Consider the following 25621-nt stretch of genomic DNA (forward strand, 5'->3'; position numbering starts at 1 on the left):
GCTGGAAACACAATCAATAAAGTTCGGGTATGCTGACGATTGGGCCCTCGCTACAAGATGCAACACAATTGAAGCATCTGAGGATATCCTAACGAAAGACCTGAAGATAATGGGTGAATATTTCCGTAAGTGGACACTTCAACCAAATGCTTCCAAAACAGAGGTTAGTTGCTTCCATCTCAACAACAAACTCGCTGGAAAGGAACTCAACATTCGATTTGAAAACACCGATCTCAGGCATAATAAAACGCTGAAGTACTTGGGCATGACGCTGGACAGAACACTATCTTTTAAAGAGCACCTAACAAAGACTGCCGAAAAATTAAAGACAAGAAACAACATTATTCAAAAGCTCTGTGGTACTACCTGGGGAGCAACGGCCTCCACTCTCTGCACCTCTGCTTTAGCTGCCGAATACTGTGCTCCGATCTGGCTAAACAGCCCACATGTAAAAAAGGTGGATGTCCAGTTGCATAACACTCTAAGGATGATTTATGGAGTAATTAAACCCACTCCAGCGCAATGGCTCCCAGTATTAAGCCACATCCCGTCGCCACACCTGCGACGTACTGACGCCCTTGTACGTGAATACAAAAACATCATGGGAAATCGAAGCCTGCCAATCCACCAAGACATTGAGGCTGCAAACACTAACAGGCTTCGATCTAGGAACCCGCCAACAAGAACAGCAAGGAACTGTGTACAAGACGGTTTCAGTATCACAAACGCACGGTCTGAAAAATGGAACGCATGGCAAAATCAAAACATGCCTTGCATCACACAAAAGCCACCTGGTCTTGACCTACCACGCAAAACGTGGTCCACTCTAAACAGGATTAGAACTCGTCATGGCAGATGTGCTTACTCCTTGTATAAATGGGGTAAAATACCATCCCCTCAGTGTGACTGCGGAGAAAGTCAGACCGTCAGCCACAATGTTGAAGAGTGTTCCAGAAGAGCCTATAATGGGAGACCAGACGACTTCCTGCTCGCAACTCCAGAGTCGATAGATTACATTAATAGACTTGATGTTTGTTTGTAATCCGTAAACTTTGTTATATTAGTAATGTTGGTTTGCAACTATTAACGTCTGTTATATTAGTGATTTGTCTGTTTCTTTATTATGTGTCTGTATTGCCATTCGATAAATAATAAATAACAATTATTCCAACCGATTACATTAACTGCGCGGCTGGTCTCGGCGGAGGTTCGAGTCCTCCCTTGGGCATGGGTGTGTGTGTTTGTCCTTAGGTTAATTTAGGTTAAGTAGTGTGTAAGCGTAGGGACTGATGACCTTAGCAGTTAAGTCCCATAAGATTTCACGCACATTTGAACATTTGATTTGACTACGTTAATTTTCCTATAAACGTCCATGCCTTTACACTGATTTCCTCTACCATATAGGCTCACGCAGACAGAGCTCTACATACTTGTGTAAGCCTTACACAACTGAGATGCGGCATGTTTCCTAGACGTTGCCCGCTAATGTCTGTTCCACCTCAACAACCATGCATCTCATCAGCGTGCAGCACACCTTGCGACTGAGGCTTCTCTTGTCGAGGTGTGTAACATCCTCGTGATAAGTGCGGCAAAACCGAGATCCTCACTTTCTGTGATATACAACGTTCCAGCGTAACGCTGCACGGTGACAGCTGAATCATATCCAGAGCTTACAGTTCCAGAGGACGGGTGGAGCTCACCAGTTCCCAGCTCAGGAAACCCAGGTCTGCCAAGTCCACACCCAGCAAGCGAATGCTGATCTCCCTGAGGTGTTCACCGTTTAGAACGAGTGGGGAGGGAGGGGTGCCATTATCGAAAATGTGACTTCTGGTTGAAGAAAGTATTATGGGAGAGGAGAAAACGAGGCCAGGGTAAGAACTGAGGAGTGGTGGGAAGACACATATGGCAAATATTACCCCTGGCAAGAGATGAAGAGGAAGGCCTAGGGATAATGTAATTAAAACAATGGAGGACAGCATTCAGCAGAGAGGAAAAAAACGAATTCAGTGTAAGAACTGAGAGGTGGTCGGAAGACTGCAGAAAATGGAAGGAGTTGTAATCTAAGATACTCTGCGAGTGGAAGGAAACTGTACAATATGATGATGATTTTGAATCAGATATGTCTTAAAAAACGTGTATGTGAGACAAAATCTCTCGATTGAACTACGTATTCCTGAGAATTAAATATGTTACTTTACACTTCTGACGCCATTGTAAAGTAAATGCTCATTCTAATTTATATCTAAGGGGTGACTGACAATGAATGTGCGTGTTATTGCTGCCTGATGGCTTGCTATTCGAACAAAATCAACAAGTGCTCATTTTTATAGCTTTTGCAGTGATCTGAGACTTCGGCATTATTGTGACTGCTCAGAAACAATACTGATGTAGGCTTCTTATGTTTCACTAGAGCCTCCAACTAACTTCTGATTTGAGTTCCATACTCTAAAAGCCATCCACAGATATTACTCTAGTAGACCACTTGTATGTGAACTGGATAGTGTACGTGTTATCACAACCAAGACAGGCCCATTACAGTAGTCCACGTGTATGAGGGTTTGACTATTATAGGTAGAGAAGAGTGCAGCTAGTACAGGACAACGCACCAAACAAAAAATCTTAATAAATGCATGGTGTAACGTGTGTAAGTGCTGATATTTTTATTGGCGGATGAGGTAAGTATATTGAACATCATTACATCAGTATTTAAATCATTTTCAGACCAATAATTATAGCCATTAGAACTCATATGTTTTTAGGTTGGTTAGTACCTCCAAGCACATGTAGCAAGAGCAAACCATTAATGCTTTTCTTCCCCTGGACAGCAGGTCAGGTCTTGAAGTGTGGACACGTGGATGCAAAACGGTTAGTCTATACTGATAGGCGTTGTTCATTAATGATGCAGTATTTCAATGCAGAAAGCATCACGAAGTAATTTTGTGACATGTTTGTGGGATTAATGTTCGACACAGAAAAAAGTAAGCATCACACTGATGTATGTACATGTTAAGGTACCACATGTTAGAATATTTGCATTTATACCCATTACACACTGCATAGGTCCGGAAACCATGCGTTCCTGAAAAACAGAAATGTTTATACGAATCTTTCGTTACTGTATTTGTCTTGAGTGCAGCATTGTACAGATGTAAAACATGGATGATAAACAGTGTAGACATGAAGAGAATAAAAGCTTTTAAAATGTTGTGCTACATAAATGGGTAAGTTGTGGATGGGTAAAAGAGATAATTTAGTGGTCATCAAACTGTAGCCGATGGGCTGCACGTGATCCGAATCGAGTGTTAGTGTGGTCCACAGTCGTTAGCTATACTTAATAATGTAATGCATCTAGCAATTAACAGCCGAATTCAGAAATGTCTACTACTGTTAAGCGGTTCTTCAGAGCGTTGTTTTCCTGCTCAGCAACAAACAAAAATACTTAAATAGACAGTAATTTTTAAGGTGTGCTTTATTGTAGTTGACGTTGACCAAGTTGTCTGAGAGCTAACAGTAAGAACAGTTGATTGCTCACGTCAGGGGCAGATGGGTAGGTAGCGCTGCCACTTTGGGGTTAGACGATGTGCAAGGGGAAATGTTTTACTGTTTGCCTTCCAGTACTGACAAGTCATGGGTGTTCGCAACTCATACCGATCAGCTGCTATGGTACACCCACGTTCAGAAAAAGCAGAACGCCTTGAGCATCTAGAGATAGGATGTTCATATTCACAGGACATGTACATTAGTAGGTTCTGCAGAAAGAGTTAGCATTTCAGGTTCAGCATGTGTCCTGTTGTCTAGTAGGCACATAGTCGGCTATGCACCCTGATAACTTGTACCATATGTGATGGCATCAATGCATATAATGGGCGAATGGCGCCCTATGGTATAGCCATCCATGGTGCGTTCACCTACTTCCAGAGATCATCTGTGATGGTTGGCACTGTGTCACAGTTCTGCACATGTCGTTTCACCATATCCCACACATTTTCGATTGGCAACAAGTCGGGTGACCAGCTGGGCCAGAGCTATAGACTAACATCCTGCGACACCAAAAAGACACATATAGAGCAACAAGTGGCTGTTCATTTTCTTGCTGAAAAATGGCGTCTGGGGTGTTGTGCAGAAAGGGTACACCTACGAGTCACTGGGTGTCGTTCACGTACGTCACATTGGTCACAGTGCTTTGGATATGCACCAACTGTGATTTGTGGTTGTAACCAATAGTACCCTACACCATAAAGCCTTAAAATGGCACTGTATGTCTTGTGCAAATGCAGCTCCCCCGTCTTCCGCGAACCAAAATGCGGCCATCATTATCACACAAACAGAAGCTGGACTTGTCCGAAAACACTATCTGATCCCCTTTCCGTCCCCAGTGACGTCATTCCATACACCATTGCCGCCTAGCATGTTCCCGCACATTCGTCAATGTTAGGTGGAGAAGCGGACGACGTGCTCGTAAACCCATGCCATAACATACGGTGACAGACTGTCACCCCTGATAGTGTACTATGTGTTACACTGTTCCACTGTTGCGCCAGAGCCGAGTAGGACACAGGTATGTCCTGCATTGACATTCAGATGAAGCATTGATCTTCTCGGGGTATGGTCTGCATGGTACGACCTGACGCATCTCGTTGTGTTCTACAGCCTTCCACGAACAGCTGTGCACACATCCGCTTAACTGCCGAAAGACTTTGTCCTACAAGAACAGAAATTTCCTGGATGGATGCATCACATCTCTCATGCCAATAATGCGCGCTCCACCAAACTCACTAATTTGGCGGTACAGTTCGCGCATACGTGTGAGATACATCCTGCACGTCTGGTCAAGTCACACCGATCCATTACCTTCAGTTTATAGCGGCAACAAGAGCCACATGCGTATTTTCCTGGTGAGTCGTGTTGCACTGCATTGACGATATTGACCTTGAAACTGCCCCTGAGATGCTAATCATTTCTGCAGAACGTTCTAATGTATATGTCCTGTGAATATCAACATCCTATCTCTCATCGTTCACGGTGTTCCGTTTTTTCTGAACGTGGGTGTATGAATTTCAAACGCAAGTAACATGGGTTTGTGATTGACCGTTATAGAGACAATCATCTTTAAATGTGGTACATGTTTGTAGCAAGGAATATGAAATTAAATTATGGCTGTTATAGGACAACGCAAGGAGTAGAAAAAAAAGACATTCAGAACATTCAGTAAACATTTATCATCTGGTATCAAACTGCATAATGCTTTTATATATAAGTAAAATTACTATCAATAACCAATTAGTCATTCACTCACACAGACAACACCATAACAAAAACAACACCACAACAAGGAATTATAGAGTGACAGCTTTCAGGTGTCTTAGGCTCGCAGCAATATGAAAAGGAGAACAGTCGACACGAAGTTTTCCGAATGCTGCAGACTTTTTACGGTCTGTCCTAGAGGGCCGGTGGCCAGCATGTCATGTCCATTCCATAGCTAGTCAATTGGGGGTTCATAACATACTACTTTATGTAGGTTATCACTAATTAATAATATCGGTACATAAGCGACTCCAGGTGTCACCCCACAATGTCTCTATTGGTTCTTGCGCAAGGACGATTGATGGCACTGGGATAATTAATCAGCGCATAACACGAATTGAGTAAAGGGAGGGATTGTTTGCTAGGCCACATCTTTATGCGCCAAGGAATTGTCAGTGTGGTAACAGAAGGAATTGTAAACAGAAAAAATGTACAGGGGGACAAACACCAGACTACAGTAAGCAGGTACAAAGAGATACATGCTGTAATAGTTACTCAGAGATGATGGGGCTTGCACAGAATAGACTACCACGCAGAGATGCAATTCAGTGTAAGGAATGAAGATCCCCAACAACAACAACAACAACAACAGATATGGATGTTGGATACACTTGATGTTTAATGGCTGTTAACAGGCTATATCACTATGGACAGGTGATACTAAGTGATGGGGAATGGAGGTGATTCCATTTTTCCAGTAGGGTGGGAGTAACCCACCTGTTGATGTGGATGATGAAGCCGTCATCGACGCCCCTGCCCAGCATGTCCTGCACGGCCTCTCTGGTGCAGATACTCAGACCCAGCACATTCACGTCCAGGATACTCTTCCAGTCTTCTGTCTTGCCATCTGATTGTCAGGAAAAGAAATTAAACGTTGGTAAACGGTATATTTATGGAATAATTTTTATTAAATACGAATATGTAGAGAGTTTTAGATGTACCCTCCACCCATTTAAAATTTTCCTCATATTTTGTTGCTGTTGCGCAGTTATTTTTTAAAATATACTACAAAACCTGTCGTGATGACAATGCAGTAAACAACTGCCATGATTTCTTCATGCATTACAGGCTTCAGCTGTGTACATGCATGTTGTTAAGTAGTGTTTTCTGGCATCGTAAAGGCGCCTTCTGTAAGATCTGGTTTCGTAAACGCGATTTCCATAAGATTGTCTTCTCAGTCCATTCTTATGTCTTGGAATGCAGTAGAGTAAGTCGTTGGTCATTCGACTGTTCACTTGACTGCACATCCCTCCACCCTTCATAATCCTTGTATTTGTTTACTTAACCTTTTCTGATTAGGGCTATCAAGCCGATTCTTACTTCGAACCTGGGTTTGACACACAGAGTACATTTTTTAAATCACAGTTCCCTAAGAAAAAACAATTTTGATATGACAGGATTAAAATGATTTGAGTGTCTGAAGTGACAATTTAAGCAAATATTACAGGCTACGACTAATGAAATTAATGCTTCAGCTGCTGCCACTTCAGTGATAATAATAATATAATAATTATAATAATGACAATAATAACAATGATGATAGTTTCAGATATACGTCCGAGAGATGGCACCACCGGCGCGTATCGCGGTCATGTTTAGCTACTAGCATCTTTGGAATGAACGCACACCAAGTTTCAGCCATATTGGTCGATTTCTTTGTGTTTGGCACTTTTGTGAATAAAGGAAGTCGAGTGATTGTCAAAAAATGGACGAAAAAGAATTTCGTGTGGTGATTAAATACTACGCTATGAAAGGCAAAGCACCTCAGGAGACTAAAGAGAAGCTTGATAAACATTACGGTGATTCTGCACCTTCGATGAGAACAGTTTATAAGTGGTTTCAAAATTTTCGGAGTGGCTATATGGGTACAAGTAATGCTGAACGTTCTGGACGCCCTGTGGAGGTTACGACGTCGGAAATCATTGATGAAATCCATGATACGATAATGGATGACAGAAGAGTTAAGGTGAGTGCGATTGCTAGTGCTGTGGACATCTCGAATGAACGAGAACATAATATTTTGCATAAACATTTGGACATGAGAAAGCTATCTGCAAGATGGGTTCTGCGATTGCTCACGCTTGACCAAAAACGGAATCGTGTGAAGTGCTGCAAGGATGGTTTGCATGCTGTTCAGGAAGAATCCGCAGGACTTTAAGCGTCGTTTCGTCACTGTGGATGAAACATGGATACGTTACTATAGTCCTGAGACCAAACAACAATCTAAACAATGGGTTACCAAGGGAGAATCTGCACCAAAAAAGGCGAAGACCATTCCTTCAGCCGGAAAGGCTATGGCAACTGTCTTTTGGGATTCGCAAGGGATAATCCTCAACACGTATCTGCTAAAGGGTAAAACTATTACAGGTGCATATTATTCATAGTTATTGGACCGTCTGAAAACCGAGCTGCAAGAAAAACGCCGGCGATTGGACCGCAAAAAATCCTTTTCCATCACGACAATTACTCCTCACACACCTCAGCAGTTGTGGTCGCAAAAATAATGGAAATAGGATTCCAACTCGTTTCACATCCCCCCTATTCTCCAGACATGGTTCCCTCAGAATACTACTTGTTCCACACTTTAAAGAAATGGCTGGCGGGATAAAGATTTTATTCAAACGAGGAGCTGATTGCTGCCACTAATAGCTATTTTGCAGACTTGGACAATTCCTATTATTCAGAAGGGATCAACAAATTAGAACAGTGTTGGACGAAGTGTATAAGTCTAAAAGGAGACTATGTTGAAAAATAAAAAAGGTTTACCCCAAACACATAAGTAGTTTTAATTTTTGCATGGACTTTTTAAACGCCCCTTGTAGAAAGAATTTTTAGATGTTCGAGATAGATGTTTTCTGAAATACAGCGTTCTAGGGAAAGGTGTAGACCGCACAGAATAACGTGGCTGACAGATGCGCAGTCGGCAACACAGGCGTGGGGAGAGCAGTTGTGGTAGGGGAAATGCTGATTGCTGGAGAGGTGGGGACATTCTCAACTGAAACTCACATTTTTTGTAAATATTAAGCGCGGTTTCTGCACATCCACACTTGCATGGTGGTCATTCAAAAAGATCTGTCACCTCCTCTTCGGCTAGTAACTAAATAAAATTCCGCTGAAAATACAGCGATTTGTTTTCGCTTGGCTCATTAACCATTTGTAACTTTCAGACAAACGCCATGAGTGGCGAATCTTGATTAAAATCTACACTTTTCTCTAGCTGTCGTGTTAAAATTTCTTCTTTATCAAAACACAGCCGAGTTTACAGAATGTCACCTCACTAACATGTTGTGCAACTGCGAGAGAAACACTGAAACACTGGCTTATTCAGTTTATTACATGAGGAACTGAGGAAAAGTGAGGCCAGTATATTATATAAAACCACATCCTCGGTTCAAAATAAATGTGCTCTGTCTTCAGTTATGTCATTCCCAAACCTATTGCACTTCTTTCATCAGCTGCCAATGGCCCTTAAAAGCAAATAACCATTAAATAAGTCTGTGTTCATGAAATAACACAATAGACAATTAAGTTTTGTATAATAAACTTGCGGTAAAATACTCTCCTCTTTGAGTGCTATAATTTACCATACTCTCTTTTCGATATCTCAAATGGTTGACGAAATATGAGGAATGTATGGATATTTCAAGCTGGTTTTATCGATGGCGCTGCGCGACAGCAAATGAGTATGCTACATAAGATCAATTTTCTTGATATTGGTTGCATATTCAGACCTCCATCCAAGTCTAAAGAAAAATTTATACCTTATATAAATTTCAAATGCAGCAACATATTATGTAACATGCGCCGAAAGCAAAATTGTAACAACCCCCAATTTTCATAGAAATTTTTTTCGAATTTCTCATAGTATCCTACTTCCATGTAAATATCGCAATAACTACAATCTTTAACGAAATAAAGGTTACACATCATGAAACTGACATACAAAGCTAAAGCAAAACTGAAATTTTTTACCGAATAGTATCCGTAAAATAGTTTTAGAAAGATTTCAGGGTGTGCGCCTTGAGACTGTCGGCCGAAATGTGGAAGACACTGAAAAGAGAAAGATCTGGTTGGGAAGAAGAATGTAAGGGAATACCGGGTGTGTACAAGAACAAAATGGTTCAAATGGCACTGAGCACTAAGGGACTTAACATCTGAGGTCATCAGTCCTCTACACTTAGAGATACTTAAACCTAAATAACCTAAGGACATCACACACATTCATGCCCGAGGCAGGATTCGAACCTGCGACCGTAGCAGCAGCGCGGTTCCGGACTGAAGCGCCTAGAACCGCTCAGCCACAACGCCCGGCTGTACAAGAACAATGGTAATCCTTATTGTTGCTCTAGTGGATACGTCATTAACTGTCTTCTGAAGCTGAAGATGTGATTCAGTTCTGTAATACAACGCGAGAGGTCGTTAGCCGGCCGGTGTGGCCGTGCGGTTCTAGGCGCTTCAGTTTGGAACCGCGTGACCGCTACGGTCGCAGGTTCGAATCCTGCCTCGGGCATGGATATGTGTGATGTCCTTAGGTTGGTTAGGTTTAAGTAGTTCCAAGTTCTAGGGGACTGATGACCTCAGAAGTTTAGTCCCATAGTGCTCAGAGCCATTTGAACCATTTGGAGAGGTCGTTTCAGAGTCGGGTTCCTGCTTCTGAGAAGGATTTCGAGAGAGTGGCAGAACGATGGAGTGGGCCAGAAAAGATTTTTATCTAATGCGAACGAGTATTCACGCCATATTGTTCAAGTAAGAGCGTTAATGTCAAGGAAGGATAAGAGGACAGTGTCCGTTGATAAGACATTAGAAGAGACAGAGGGTATGGAAATCTCTGCGTTTGTCCGCCCACAGCTAGGATATCTGTACATAAGCCAATTAAATATAATCAAAGAGTCGAACATCACATACATAACGAACGCAAGCATTCATAACCAATTCCAGACCCTGTAAGCTTTCGTGAGAAAGGCCTTGGAGGATAACATTGCGGTAATCTGTCATCGGAAGTATAAGTGTTTGTACAAGCTTCTTTTTCAGATCAAGAGGGAACAGCTTTTTATATTTTTGTAAGGTATGGAGAGATGCTGATGCCCTCTTGCACATTGGACACTGCAGTTATGTGCTCAGTTCAATGTATATTCCCATCTACTAGTACTCCTCGACACTTCCTAATGGGACAATCTGATATTTGTCACATTTTGGGGCTCAAGATGGAAGAGATTCCCGACATTTCAGGCTAATGAGCCTAGAAAGACCAACCAGTACCACTTGGGTTTTGGATGGGCTGTGTTTTGACCTTTGATCCTGTTGTCATTTTGAAAGTGAAAATAGGTCAGTACTGTGATTCTCAATGGATGTCTTAAGGTATGTCGGTTTTGCACTTAGATACAATTCCACGTCATCAGGGTCCTTGTGGTAAATGCAATAAGACAAAACTGTTCAAAATGATTTCAGGCCTGCAGCCAGTCGTCGAAAACTTCATTGCACGATATTTCGGCTGGAAAACTGCCAGCCTTCTTCAGTTGAGCCGAACAAGGCTTTTTGAACAGTTGATTCGCCGGGAAATTTTCAAATTTTACAGGAGAAAACTGGTAACACATCATTTACATACAATAAAAAGAGTACAGGAGCTAATACTGAACCCAGGGGTACGCTTGATAGACGCTGCCTCCATTGTGACTTTATGGTACTGTGAGAAGTCAGGTACGAGCGAAACCATTGCACTGCACTTACTGAGAAATTTCGGCTGCTAAGTTTGGCAAGTAAAATGTCGAAGTCGATAATGTCAGAGGCTTTGCTAAACTATAAGGGGCACCTCTGGTGCATCCATATCAAGCTTCAGATGATCTGTTGCCTTCATTAAGGCAGATTTTGTGCTACCATGTTCACAGAAAGGCGACTGGTATTCACCTAGTACATTGTTTGTAGTCAGTAAGTTTGTTAGCTGGTAGTGGACTGTATACTCTAAGGTGCAGGAAGTAAGCAAATAGTTCGGTAATCAGAAGGTGCAGTGACAATGTCTTGTTTTAGTAGTGGTTTAACTAATCCGTTTTCCAGGCCTTAGGGAATTAGTGGACCAGTAATAATCTTCATCATTTGGACTGTGACGTCAACACGTCCAGTAGACGACGATCTGATTTGCATGATGACTTGTTTGATGGTATTGTAAGTATTCTTACTTCGTAGTAAAATCTACATCAGTGCCATATCATAGTAATGTATCTCGCCTATTCTTGCTGAGAACCTCTAAGTACAGTGTAATTTCCAGTTCAAATTCTGTGTCCCAATAATGAAGTTCTTTTATGAGACATACTAAGTAACACAATAGTTAAAATAAATAAATATAAAACGCCGTTTAACATACTGCGGGAACAACTGGCTATCAAATGTAGCTTACAAAGCTCAAAAAGCTTAAAAAAGTACAAATGAAGAGAAGGATATCACAATACCCAGTCCCAGGGTGGAGAAAATTTCCACCTGACCGGGAGTCGAACCCAGGCCTGAACATCCTGTATTCATATTTCACGTTCTCAGTTAACGAAAAACAGAAAAATCTCGCAGATTCTTGCAGTACACCGGCATCCACATGATGATAATCGTTTCGAGGCACTTGATCCGTTGGAACACACATTTAATGCTGACCTACTACACAGCAGTAGGTTATTTTTATATAAAACATTATACAGTTTCGTCTCCAGAATGACCCACCTGTCCACTATTAAAGAACGTATATATATGTTTCCTGACATGGTTTCTAATTCAGTTCTAATTCTACAAGGCGCAGAAGTTTGTAACAGCAATTTCCGAAGACTCTGTATCCTAAATACATAATTTTTTCTCGTCTACTCTAACAGTTTCATTCATGAAACATTCAATGACTGTTTTCGTTCGTGTTTGGCGTGTGTTCCAGCGAACAACGGATGAGAAATGGGATTTTGATATTGCTATAGCCAAAGTATTCTGTATTCTGGATGTTTTATGCTTACCAATTAGTGTACAGATTTTATGCTGACATAGGTGGGCTTCCTTGCTGCAGGCAGTGTATTTGAGGTAAAACGCAATTTCGGATATTTATGTGAGATTCATTACACAATTAATTACGTTATCTTTGAAAATAGCACTCTTTTTTATTTTCCTGGACGAAGGACGTTGAATCTGTGCAGCTACAACATTGTGCTGATGATACAGTCAACTTTTTCTCTGTTACTTACTGCAGAAATAGAAGCCTTTCTTTGGGAAAGTAGAATAACACAGGTCAAAACACATATTGTTTACTGCAATACAAATCTGCACGAGCAGCAGCAGCAGATACGGAAACATTTAACACTATTCTTCTTGCAACTACACTAAACATGTACTGACACCATTACATTTTCTGTCCTCGATCAATTTGCTTTTGGCAGACAGACGTGAAAATCCACTGTTAACTTGGTAGTTACTGATAGAAATTCCGTTTTTCAGCTGGAGTATACTGTCACATGTCAAGTAAGGCTTCTTCTAGGAAACCTAATTTTTACTGGCAGTATTTTATCGCAGGAGATAGGAAAAACTGATGTGTTATGTATCGGCAGATTTATTTTCCTAGTGGCTCTCGGCTTCTGTACAATGCTTTGACAAACCTGCGGTCGCTGGATGACATGACTTTTCTAGAGTTGTCAGTTGAAATGTGTAGCCAGACATACGGTGTTATTTTGAATGACCTCTATGTATCCCGTCGTCTAGTGTGCTAAGACCGCTGATATCCTCTGATTACATCTTACACGGAAGAAATCCGTTGTCCTTTGGCTTGACATTGACTGGAATTCAGTTTTGTGCGTGAAAGAATATTTTGTACCTCTCTATAAGGGCAATATCACTATCATGTGGTAGAAAACTATGACCTGTAGCTAGCAGTTTCTGGTCTACAGTAGTGAAATATTTACGGATGACCAGATTTTGGAAAAGTGTCCTAATATTTCGAACATCTCTCAGAAAATCAGCAACGTTTAGGCTTTCGTTCAAATGAAAATCAAATGAAAAGCTGGTATTATGACAAAAACATTCCAGTTTCGTTGCTTTCTCTGAATGCTTTACATCATTGTGTGTAGCACAGTATAGAAACGCCTTTGAGAAGTACTGTAAAATTTCTGCAAATGGTCGGGCACACATGTTCGATTCTGTCATTACTTCGGATGTACCATATTTCTTTCCTTTTTTTTAAAATCCAGAATGGGTGAACACAGTATGGATGTACTCAGCATTCACGATTTTCAAAACTTACGGAGCATCAATCTCTTCGTCTGATGATGATGATGAGCGTGTGGCATTGGTGGCCGGGAGACTCCTCGCGGGGTGGTTCGGCCGCCGCTCCACAAGTTCTTTAACGCCACCACGGCGACTTGCGAGTGAATGAGGATGAAATGATGATGAAAGACACACAACACCCAGTCATCTCGAGGCAGAGAAAATCCCTGACCCCGCCGGGAATCCACGCCATTTCTGCTTGAATTGGTCCCACGGCAACTGGGAAGGTCTTACTGAGTTAACTTCCTCATCTTAAGTGAGCATGATAACGTCGATGAAAAATTCCTTCCTGTTAAACAGACAGTACAAAATTGCGACCGTCTCAAAAACTAGGATCGTATTTTACGACTGCTCATTTATTCTGGTAGATCTGCACTGAATTCCATTCCATACTTTTCATGCAAATTCCTGGGTGATTCGTTTGAAAAGGAACGGCCGACATCCTTCCGCACCCTCTCCTAATCCTATGGGACCGATGACCTCGCTGTTCGGACCCCCTCCCGCGAATCAACCAACGAATCTACCGTTCGATCTCGCAATTTTGTCTTTGCGGGTAATGTCTGAGTAACTGTTTTAACTGACATCAGTCGCCCGACCATTAACTGACAGGTCCACAACATGTCTCGGTACTTGTTGTGTTGTTTGACAGATATTCATTGCACAATTTGGGACTAGATCAGTCCTTTTAAATGTTTGGCAGTGTGTACAGAAATTCCGATGTGCCGTACCGTTTCTTATCCACTAATATAAGTGCATACAGCTATTTACACCAATATTTCAAGAAATATATAATACGTAAGTTGGGACTTAAATAGTGGCAACACAACTGTGGAGATACTACTCCATGGAATCTACTACTGTCACTGACAACGCACATTGTTAACATACCTACCTTACCTCCGACCAAATGAACTCGCCCGTCCCACGTCACCGGCGTGCGCACAATCGAGGGAAACACAGTCACTTGTGAGCGAGCGGTCTAACGTAACCGTGCCACTATGTTTCCGAAACAGGAACAACGGAGTTGGATCAAGATTGACTGTCGTACAGCACGACAGTGTCATCAATGTCTTCAAGAGGCGTGCGGGGAATCGGCATTGCCGTACAGAACAGTGGCACGTTGGGTAAAACCCTTCAACGAAGGTCGGCAAACAGTGGCAGAGATGCATCGGGCAGGACCTCCTAGCGTCTCTGCAGAAGAAGTGCATGCTGTTGCCGCGTTAGTGGACAGTGATCGACGCCATAAGATTCGTGAGCCCGCCCACGAAAGCGGATTAGCGCATACGACTGTGCTTCACATCCTGAAGGAACGCCTGGGTATGCCGCATGACTTGACGGAAATGCAGAAACGGATGTGTTACGACGCTGCTCAGACGCACTTGGAGCGAAGGAGAAGCTTTCTTATGCCGTATCGTAACACTGGATGAGACATGGGCCACATCGTACGAGCCAAAACCGAAACGCCAATCCAACGAATGGTGTCATTATGGGGCGTCGCGAAAGTCGAAAGTGCATCAGAGCCCTAGTATGGTGAAAGTTAAGGTGATTCTCGTGTACGACTGTGATGGTGTTATCCTAACGCATTACGTTCCCCCACGGCAGATCGTCAATGCACAGTACTACTGTTCGGTTTTGAAGCATCACCTACGACCAGCTTTGCGAAAGAAGCGGCGACACTTTCTGCGCAACCCACCCCTCATTTTGCACGACAATGCGCGGCCGCATACAGCGCAAGCTGTGGCTGCTCTGTTCATTCGATGGGACTGGGGAGTACTGTGCCATCCACCATACTCCCCGGACTTAAGTCCTTGTGACTTTGATTTGATTCCGAAGAAGATGGAACCACTTCGTGGCATTCGCTTCAGAACTGTTCCTTAGATTCGACAGGCAGTAGATCGCTGCAATTCCACCATCAACAGAACAGGCTGTGCTAACGGTATACTGCCCCTTCCACATCGGTGACTACTTTGAAGGACAGTAACAGGTGCAAATATGAAACTCTTTCGTATCGGTTGTGAATAAATAGTTGCCACTATTTAAGTTCCAACCCTCGTATTAATAATAAATTTTCCTTACCGGTCGGTTGGTTGTGTGGAAAAGAAGCAGCATTGTTAATCAGGACGTCGACGCCTCCTAGGTTGTCCTTAATCCACTTGAAGACAGACAGGATGCTACCTTCGTCACCCACATCTCCGGCGATGGCGTGAAGTTTACCGGGAGCGCCCTTCACCTCAAGTTCCTGTCAAAAGAGAAACAGCAGAGTCATGACAGAGATTACGGAGAACTCGCGAGACGCTTCTTACCTGTGTTTGTTGACGGCGAGCGTATCTGCCTCTTTAGCCCACTACTCATACATTGAAACGATCCACTCAACATTAGCCAGCTCGAATACTGACAGATTCAAAATTTCATATCCTGAAACTGGCAGTGAGTTTAACACGTTTAATTCTCACCACTTTGTGTTCAAACCCTCAGTCTCTTTCCACTGTCTCAGTGTGGATTGTGGAGTAGCTGGATGTCAACTGCCTCTCTACACTAGGTCGTGAAGGACAGGCCGCCAGCAAATATTCGACAAAGGTGAGTGAGGCAAATGCTCGATTACAAATTTTCACCAGATACTCTCGGAAGAGAACGGGTTGACGTGGCTATTTCCAACATCACTGAGTTGCAGTGTGTATCACATACCGAAAGAGAATGAATGCAGTATCGAGTTTACATCAAAAGCTGGTTTTGATTCGATTGAGTATTTTCCGTTTCCGCACTCATGTCACTGATTTTGAATGCAGTGATACAGCTAATGCAGAGCGGCACTCATTGAGTCCAATGCTTGGTGTCCTCCTACAAAAATATGTTTTAACGTTTTACTTCTACTATTGTACGCAAATTGTCAGTGACATTATTTCGCTCTGGGGGAGGGGAGGGGGGGGGGGGGGGCATGACTGATACGAAAAGAGAGGTAACAGATCAACGTAGCCACCATCGCTTTGGTAGAGCATTCATTCATAGTACCGGTTTCGGATCTGAAAAACATAGATCTAGAAGGCACAAAACTGAGTGTGGGGTACCCACAGAACATTTTTAACATACCCTGTGGTGACAAAAGTCATGGAATACCTCCCAAAAACGGGTCGGATCTCCTTTTGCCCAGTATAGCGAAGGAGCTCGACGTGGCATGAACTCAACAAGTCGTTGGAAGTCCTCAGCGCTGAGCCATTCTGCCTCTACAGCCGTCCATAATTGCGGAAGTGTTGCCGGTGCTGGATTTCGGACACGAACTGATCTCTCGATTACGTCCACACAAATGTTAGATTCGATTCATGTCGCGTGATCTGGGTGGCCAAACTGTTCTCTCGAATTGTCCAGTATATTATTCAAACCAATCGAGAACAATTACGGTGCGATGACATGGCGCATTGTCATGGGAACATGAAGTCCGTGAATAGCTGGAAATCGTCTCCAAGTACCGAAGCATAACAATCTCCAGTCTGTGATCGGCTAAACTGAACCATTGCACCCAGTCCATTCCACGTAAACTCAGCCTACTCCTCTATGTAGCCATCACCAGCTTCTCGAGTTTCTAGCTGACAACTTGGGTCCACGGTCTCGTCGGGTCTACGCCTCACTTGATTCCTACCATCAACTGAAATCGGGACTCATCCGATATGGCCACGATTTTCCAGTAGTCTAGGGTCCAATCCATGTGGTCACGAGCCCCTCTGGAGGCCATGTCGTGCTGCTAGCAGATGCACTCGCGTCTGTCGGCTGCTGCCACAGCCCATCCACGCCAAATTTCGCCCTACTGTTGTAAGTAGGCTGTTTAGGTTTTTATGTTGGTAACGCCACGTAGCGCTCTGTATGAAAATCGCTGACTGCGCTGTGTGCAGTCTGTGGCTGGGTGGCATTGTTGGAATATTTGCTATTGTGGTGTTGGGCATTTGGATGTGATCAGCGCGTTGCGTTGCGCAGTTGGAGGTGAGCCGCCAGCAGTGGTGGATGTGGGGAGAGAGATGGCAGAATTTTGAGAGCGGACGATCCATCAGAAAGAGTAAATTTGTAATACTGGATATCATGAACTGATATAAATATGATGACTTTTGAACATTATTAGGGTAAATACATTGTTTGTTCTCCATCAAAATCTTTCATTTGCTAACTATGCCTATCAGTAGTTCGTGCCTTCAGTAGTTAGAATCTTTTATTCAGCTGGCAGTATAGGCGCACGCTGTATTGCAGTAGTTTGAGTAACGAAGATTTTTTGTAAGGTAACTGATTCATGAAAGGTATAGGTTATTGTTAATCAGGGCCATTCTTTTTTAGGGATTATTGAAAGTCAGAATGCGTTGCGCTAAAAAAATATTGTGTGTCAGTTTAGTGATGATCAGAATAAGTAAAGAGAGAAATGTCTGAGTACGTTCAGCTTTGCTCAGCTGTTTGAAAATCAAATAACGTAAGAGGTTTTCCAGCACTGTCATTTATAAAATTTTTCTAAGGGAAGGTTTCACTGTCCTCACGGATACTTTCGTTGTACGGCCCACATTGATTCCTGCAGCTATTTCATGCAGTGTTGCTTGTCTGTTAGCACTGACAACTCTTCGCAAAACCGAGAGAGGTGGCGAGGTGGTTAGCACACTGGACTCGCATTCTGCAGGACGACAGTTCAAACCCGCTTCCGGCCATCCTGATTTAGTTTTTCCGTGATTTCTCTAAACAGCTTCAGGCAAATGCCAGGATGGTTCTTTTGAAATGGAACGGCCGATTTCTTTCCCCAGCCCTCCCTAAGCCGTAGGGATCGATGACTTCGCTGTTTGGTCCCCTCCCCTGAGTCAACCACCCTTTACGCAAACGCCGCTGCCCTCGCTCGTTAAGTGAAGGCCGACGGTCAGTGCGTTGTCCATGCTGGGAGGCAATGCCTGAAATCTGGTATTCTCATTGACGCAGTGGGTCTCGGAATATTAAATTCCCTAACGATTTCCGAAATGCAGTGTCCCATGCGTCTATCTGCAGCTGCCATGCTACGTTCAAAGTTGTTAATTCGCGTCGTGCGGACGTAATAACGTCGGAAACTTTTACCCATGAATCACGTGAGTTCAAACGCCAGCTCCTCCAATGCTCTCCCCTTCCATACATTACCTTGTGTACGCTATACTACCGCCACCTGCATATGTAGATATCGCTGTCCCGTGAGTTATATCACCTCATTGTAATACGGATCCATATACACAATCTCTCTGGTAGCTGGGAAATATTCTGGGCCGCATGAGGGCGAACCGCCGGAACCAGAATGGTCGACACACCTAGCAAGTCCTTACACGCTGTAAAGTGTGGAGACTCTCGTAAATAAATTGCGTTCGATACAGTATTAATTTCTCAGATGGTATCAAAATTAATTTTCTAGTTTTCTTAACAAGTTTCTCGCCGGAAGTTTTGTACAATGTCAAACAGACCACAAAAATTTATCAGCGACAACGATTTTCGTTACATGGGCGCCACGGTTTGACACCCATCACGGTATTTTATTTTTTATCCCTGAATAGTGTTACGTTTTCACGGTAAAATATGTCTTAGTGACTATAATTTTTTAGAAATTTCTTATATTTTTTGACCTCAAATACGTTACTGTTTCTGGCTATTTCCACAGACTGAAGAATATATATATATATATATATATATATATATATATATATATATATATATATATATATATATATATATAGTGTAAAGTCAGTTTCTACTTTTTCTCGTAGTGACTCGTAAGAAGTTTCATTTGAAAAGTACTGCACTACATTCTGGACTAAAAATAAAGATGTACAATTAAAAAAAAAGTGCTAACATTTGAAGTTAGCACTAACTGGCAATATTGTAAGTGGCAGAGATGAGCTGCCTACTTTCCTGACGACTACTACAGCACTATCGATCGAATAGCAGTGAATGATCTCTGTGGCCCGCCCGATATGAAAGCTTATTAAAAATGTAATAGAGCTCCGATTGTCAAATGGCGCAGGCCGACTCTGCTGAATTCTTCCTGAAGCTGCAGCGTGGAGAGTGGTGAAGGGGAAATTGTGGCTGTGGCCAGGGGGGGGGGGGGGGGAGGGGGGGAAGACACGTGGACTAACGTGCAGACCCGTGGCAGGTGAGCGGCTGCGACCTCTGAGACTTGACGTCGAGGTGAATCTGCAACATTGATGGCGTAGTAAAAAGTCACTTCGTACTCAACAGATGGTTGACTGGGGGAAACTTGTGAGATGTTAAGTGAATCTTAACAGTTTTCTTCGGTATATCGTCAAACTGAAGTACCGACAATGTTAATTGTGGTTTCACCGCCAGACACCACACTTGCTAGGTGGTAGCCTTTAAATCAGCCGCGGTCCGTTAGTATACGTCGGACCCGCGTGTCGCCACTATCAGTGATTGCAGACCGAGCGCCGCCACACAGCAGGTCTAGTCTAGAGAGACTCCCTAGGACTCCCTCGTACAGCCGACTTTGCTAGCGATGGTTCACTGTCTGCATACGCTCTCATTTGCAGAGACGACAGATTAGCATAGCCTTCAGCTACGTCATTTGCTACGACCTAGCAAGGCGCCATATTCAGTTACTATGAATGTATTCTGAACAGATAATATTGTGAATCATGTACCGTCAAGAGCGACGTTCATGATTAATGGATTAAAGTTAAGTATCAAACTAATTACGTCCGCTTTCTGAATTCTCATGCCTTGTCATGTTCCAGACCTCACGTCAGTCTAGTCCTTCCCTCCTCACGCCAGCCTGCGTGAGCTAAAACGCGTGCATTTCGGCCTCCACTAGTAACACGGTGTTGGCTCTTCTGCCAACACAACATTAATGAAAGCATATAAAGAATAATGATCAAACAAAATTCCTCTTCCTACTCACGTGCTTCTATTTCAGAGGTTAGTTAGGAGTTGTTCAGTTATTTCCAGGCCCCGGATCTACAATATTTCCGAAACGGGGCAAAAACTGGATCCATCCCCCATATCCCTCCCTCCCACTCGAGCGATTGAGATAGAACGTAAAAAAATTAAAAGACACAACTTTCGAAAAATATGTTCATTTTGTAGAGCTAGTCTCTCTAAAGTGATTAATGTATAAAATATATGTGTCTGAGAAAACGTAAGACATACTGTTTGGTCTTAGGTTGGAAAAGTTCACACAGCATTCTTCTATCGCACGTCACTGTATTTCGCTGTGTGGGATTCAAAGTGTATATTTTGTAATGGAAGCCATCAAACCCATATTCAGGACAGTGGAAATTAAAATGTTCTGTGGTGCCTCTCTAACGCCCAATCGGCAGGTTTGACGTCCAAGCACCCTTAAAAAAACCCACAGTGAATACTGGGTGAGATTATTTGTGACCGGGAGAATAAGAACTCTTTAGAAAATTTCCACTCTTTATTGTCTGTTAGCTAATAACTTTCTCTTTTGCTTGACACAAAATTAAATATAGGAAACATAAAAGCAGTAAAGACAAGACACAAGGAAGACAGTACACATTTCTTCAATCCTTACGTCCCTTGCGAAAGGTTTACACGGCGTGCTTTCCGTTTTGGAAAGAATCTGTTACCTCATCAAAGTTCGTCAAACGTTTTCCTATGTGACAATTCAAAATGTTGTCGTCTAATACTGAAAATGTTATTGATACGAATAGCACCCAAGACTGGTGTGGTTTCTCGATTTGATTACGTCAGTTTTGTCACTGTCTGCTAGATAAAACGAAATAGGCGTTCCTAATATTGCAGCAGTTGTAACAAACGCCAAATCAGCGAGACTATTGTGGCACAAATCGTAGTTTTTATGTTCCCCATTTGCATAAATAACACGACAGAACATAATTCACGAAGTACCAATATCAAATGCCTATTAGGCCTATTACAAGCAAGAAGTTTTATTTTAGGAAACAGTTTCACATGTCCACTACAAACACTAGTTTCTCAAGCATGAGATCCAAAAGTACTATTAGTACGAAATATTTATTTAAATCTGGAATCTTCTTATTCTTCCATGTAATATGTGTGATATCCCCGTGTCTTTTCCTTCCTCGTTCAAACAAACATTACTCCGCGTTCATTCTCTGGTTAGGTATTATTACTTGTTCGTACAAAGCATTTTCCGCGCTGTTCCGAGAATAGAATTTAAGCAACAGTTGTTTCATGTACTGTACAACTGGCCCTTAGTAGTGTACGTTCTGGCAAACATTTTCTGTCAAAATTCATTTTCTTGGATAGAGCGATAAGACATTTTGTAATCTTTCTTACGTGCTATTCCTGTCAGTCATTTATTTCCACTCTGGTAGTATGAATCAATGGATTTCGCTAATAGTTATAACAACGCTTCTCATTCGCTCACCCAATCAACCACATAAAGAAGCATCCGTTTGGGTTTATTCGGCTCAGCCTCTTTTGTGCGCAAGAAAGTTTTTTTTATTTCTTGGTGTGACAGAGATTCCCCTGGCAGACAAATCACCTACACTATGCACGTATTGGAAAACCAACTTACGATTAGTTCAGAACTCAACTTAGACTTTATTAAAATATTCAAAGCCAACAGGGCTGCGTTTCAAAATCATATGAACAATCGACACATCAATGTGCGCTTGATGCTAGGTGTGGTGTCACCGCCAGACACCACACTTGCTAGGTGGTAGCTTAAATCGGCCGCGGTCCATTTAGTACATGTCGGACCCGCGTGTCGCCACAGTGTGATCGCAGACCGAGCGCCACCTCAAGGCAGGTCTCGAGATACGGAATAGCACTCGCCCCAGTTGTACGACGACTTTGCTAGCGACTATACGGACGAAGCTTTGCTCTCATTTGCCGAGAGACAGTTAGAATAGCCTTCTGCTAAGTCCATGGCTACGACCTAGCAAGGCGCCATTAGCCTTACATAGTTTGATAGTTATCGTATAAATGTCTCAAGAAGAACGTTGTAAACCAACAAAGAATGAAGTTAAGTATTCGAGGAGCTGCATACTTTTCTTATTAGCATTCAATACTTATCCTGTTCCAGACTTCACGCCAGTCGGCGTGTGTGTACGCGTGCCTTTCTTTCGGCTACCCGTCACTGTGGACTGGCTGCCTTAGCAGTCCACATCACTAGGCGCTTTATGAAACAAGTTTTTTTCTTCAAGATCACTGTTGTGTACATAGTTCCGCGTAGTCAGCGTGTAGACAACTTTCCCACTAGAGCGCGCCCTGCTAAGCACAACAGCGCAGGCGCAGCGCTCGTCCGTCTCCGTACTTCGAGATCGCGCTGTCTTAGAGACGGACCAAATCCTGCTTCCGCCGATCCGCGCATTAATATGTAACGCAGCCAATGAGACTGCTGCTAACGTAGAACCTTTCCTCCTCACGGGTCACACTCGCGCAGTGATTCCTGAACGCGCGAGGTATTATAACGAGTGTACAGACCTCTGATTAGTCAGTCTGCATTAGTCTGCATTAGTCTGTAGTCAAGTTTCAGTCTGCGCCTAATAAGATTATCATATTCCTGTACGTAGCCATGAAGATAACTATATAGACACTGTGTCAAGTATCAGAGATACGTGAGAATAAGATTAACGTGCCAAGACCAAAGGAACTTCAGATTGTCAATTGTAAACAGCATCCAGAATCAAGTTACATAATATCTATGATTTTTATTATTTTAATAGATGTGTCTGAAAATTAATAAAGTTCTGTTTAAAGTTGGTCACCGTGAATCTGCTACTCTAAGCATGCAAGTGGCATTTCTATCATCTGACCTAACGGGAGAAGATAAACACGCCACGATAAGACCACGAGACATATTGCTGACACTCGCTTACTTCGTTAGAGCGACAAGTCAAATAATCTATGGTGTGTGTACCGAAGGTCTTACAGTATGCACCCCACAATCACACAGGTTAAGCGCTGTCGGGCTGTCGAGCGCTGTTGGCAAGCGGAGTGCACTCAGTCCTTGTGAGGCAAACTATGGAGCTATTTCATTGAGAAGTGGCGGCTCCGTTGTCGTAAACTGGCATACGGACGGGAGAGCGGTGTTCTGACAACATGCCCCTCCATATCCCCATCCAGTGATGCATGTGGACAGAGGATGACACGTCAGCCGGTCGGTACCGTTGAGCCTTCCAAGGCCTGTTCACACGGAGTTTAGTTTTAATATGAATTTGGTGCCCCCTGAAATTGCCGCCGGAGCAGATATGGCTGTTTACCCTGTAAGGTGTCAAACAAATCCAACACCTTCCATGAAAACCCTGACATGATAAGCAAATCCAGTAGTATGTCGCATAGCTCCGAATAAATCGTGACATTAAATTAACCAAAGTAATACGAGTAACGAGTGAGCAAATGGAATACCACAGACTAACACAAGAATGCCTAAATGCATGTCATACCTTCGCACCGTGAGACAGACGCAGTTCCGAGGGGAGAAACGAGAACAGAAGCCGCGAGCAGAACCGTGTTAAGCTAGAAGGCCCTACGATAAGGGACGGACACCCACGTCTCCAGCTAACCGCTAGGACCACCCCCCAGCCCATGTTAAAAGCTAGAGCCCTCCAGAAGAACAGTATAGATCTTACGATAACACTAAAAGGGCCACACCAGCTGCAAGTTTTAGCGTGAGACTTTTTCGCGTCTCTGTTACGTTGCAAACGTTAAAAACATTGCCCCACCACGAAAAGTAACCGACAGGACCACCCCCCAGCCCATGTTAAAAAATAGAGCCCTCCAGAAGAACAGTATAGATCTTACGATAACACTAAAAGGGCCACACCAGCTGCAAGTTTTAGCGTGAGACTTTTTCGCGTCTCTGTTACGTTGCAAACGTTAAAAACATTGCCCCACCACGAAAAGTAACCGACAGGACCACCCCCCAGCCCATCTTAAAAAATAGAGCCCTCCAGAAGAACAGTATAGATCTTACGATAACACTAAAAGGGCCACACCAGCTGCAAGTTTTAGCGTGAGACTTTTTCGCGTCTCTGTTACGTTGCAAACCTTAAAAACATTGTCCCACCACGAAAAGTATAACGTTTCCTATTGGATAGACAGAATTTTTGTAGGCGGAGCTTAAGGTTAACATTGAGACCCTGATTGGTCAGATGAAAACACAGCCAGATAGTTTTTTTTTAAACAAACTTCGGTAAATTGTAGTAACGAGAAGTTAGGAGAGAGTTGCTTCCGAGACGGCGAAGGTGGAGCTGCGCCGCCCGCTGCCCCGCATAACAGCGCATAAAGCTTCACTCAGAAGTGCAGAAGTCTCATCTGTTACTCACCCATTTTGCGTAATACTAGTGTCGATCGTCAATTAAAGCTCATGGTATTCACATTTGCTACGTAAGTTAAAATCTGAAACGCGATGATTTTACTGTTACACACTCCTGGAAATTGAAATAAGAACACCGTGAATTCATTGTCCCAGGAAGGGGAAACTTTATTGACACATTCCTGGGGTCAGATACATCACATGATCACACTGACAGAACCACAGGCACATAGACACAGGCAACAGAGCATGTACAATGTCGGCACTAGTACAGTGTATATCCACCTTTCGCAGCAATGCAGGCTGCTATTCTCCCATGGAGACGATCGTAGAGATGCTGGATGTAGTCCTGTGGAACGGCTTGCCATGCCATTTCCACCTGGCGCCTCAGTTGGACCAGCGTTCGTGCTGGACGTGCAGACCGCCTGAGACGACGCTTCATCCAGTCCCAAACATGCTCAATGGGGGACAGATCCGGAGATCTTGCTGGCCAGGGTAGTTGACGTACACCTTCTAGAGCACGTTGGGTGGCGCGTGATACATGCGGACGTGCATTGTCCTGTTGGAACAGCAAGTTCCCTTGCCGGTCTAGGAATGGTAGAACGATGGGTTCGATGACGGTTTGGATGTACCGTGCACTATTCAGTGTCCCATCGACGATCACCAGTGGTGTACGGCCAGTGTAGGAGATCGCTCCCCACACCATGATGCCGGGTGTTGGCCCTGTGTGCCTCGGTCGTATGCAGTCCTGATTGTGGCGCTCACCTGCACGGCGCCAAACAC

At 43.3% G+C, this 25621-nt stretch overlaps 1 protein-coding gene across 1 annotated transcript in view; it reads right to left on the reverse strand.

Moving 5' to 3' along the window:
* Positions 1-25621, reverse strand: part of LOC124595652 (dehydrogenase/reductase SDR family member 11-like) — a 75543-nt gene that overhangs the window by 37933 nt on the left and 11989 nt on the right. The window contains exons 2-3 of the mRNA XM_047134493.1: positions 15658-15820; positions 6022-6151 (exon numbers count right to left, since the gene is read on the reverse strand). Of these exons, the coding sequence (XP_046990449.1) occupies positions 6022-6151; positions 15658-15820 (293 nt within the window). The remainder of the gene's footprint in view (positions 1-6021; positions 6152-15657; positions 15821-25621) is intronic.

The sequence above is a fragment of the Schistocerca americana genome, chromosome 2 (assembly GCF_021461395.2).
Source record: "Schistocerca americana isolate TAMUIC-IGC-003095 chromosome 2, iqSchAmer2.1, whole genome shotgun sequence".
Classification (NCBI taxonomy): Eukaryota; Metazoa; Arthropoda; class Insecta; order Orthoptera; family Acrididae; genus Schistocerca; species Schistocerca americana.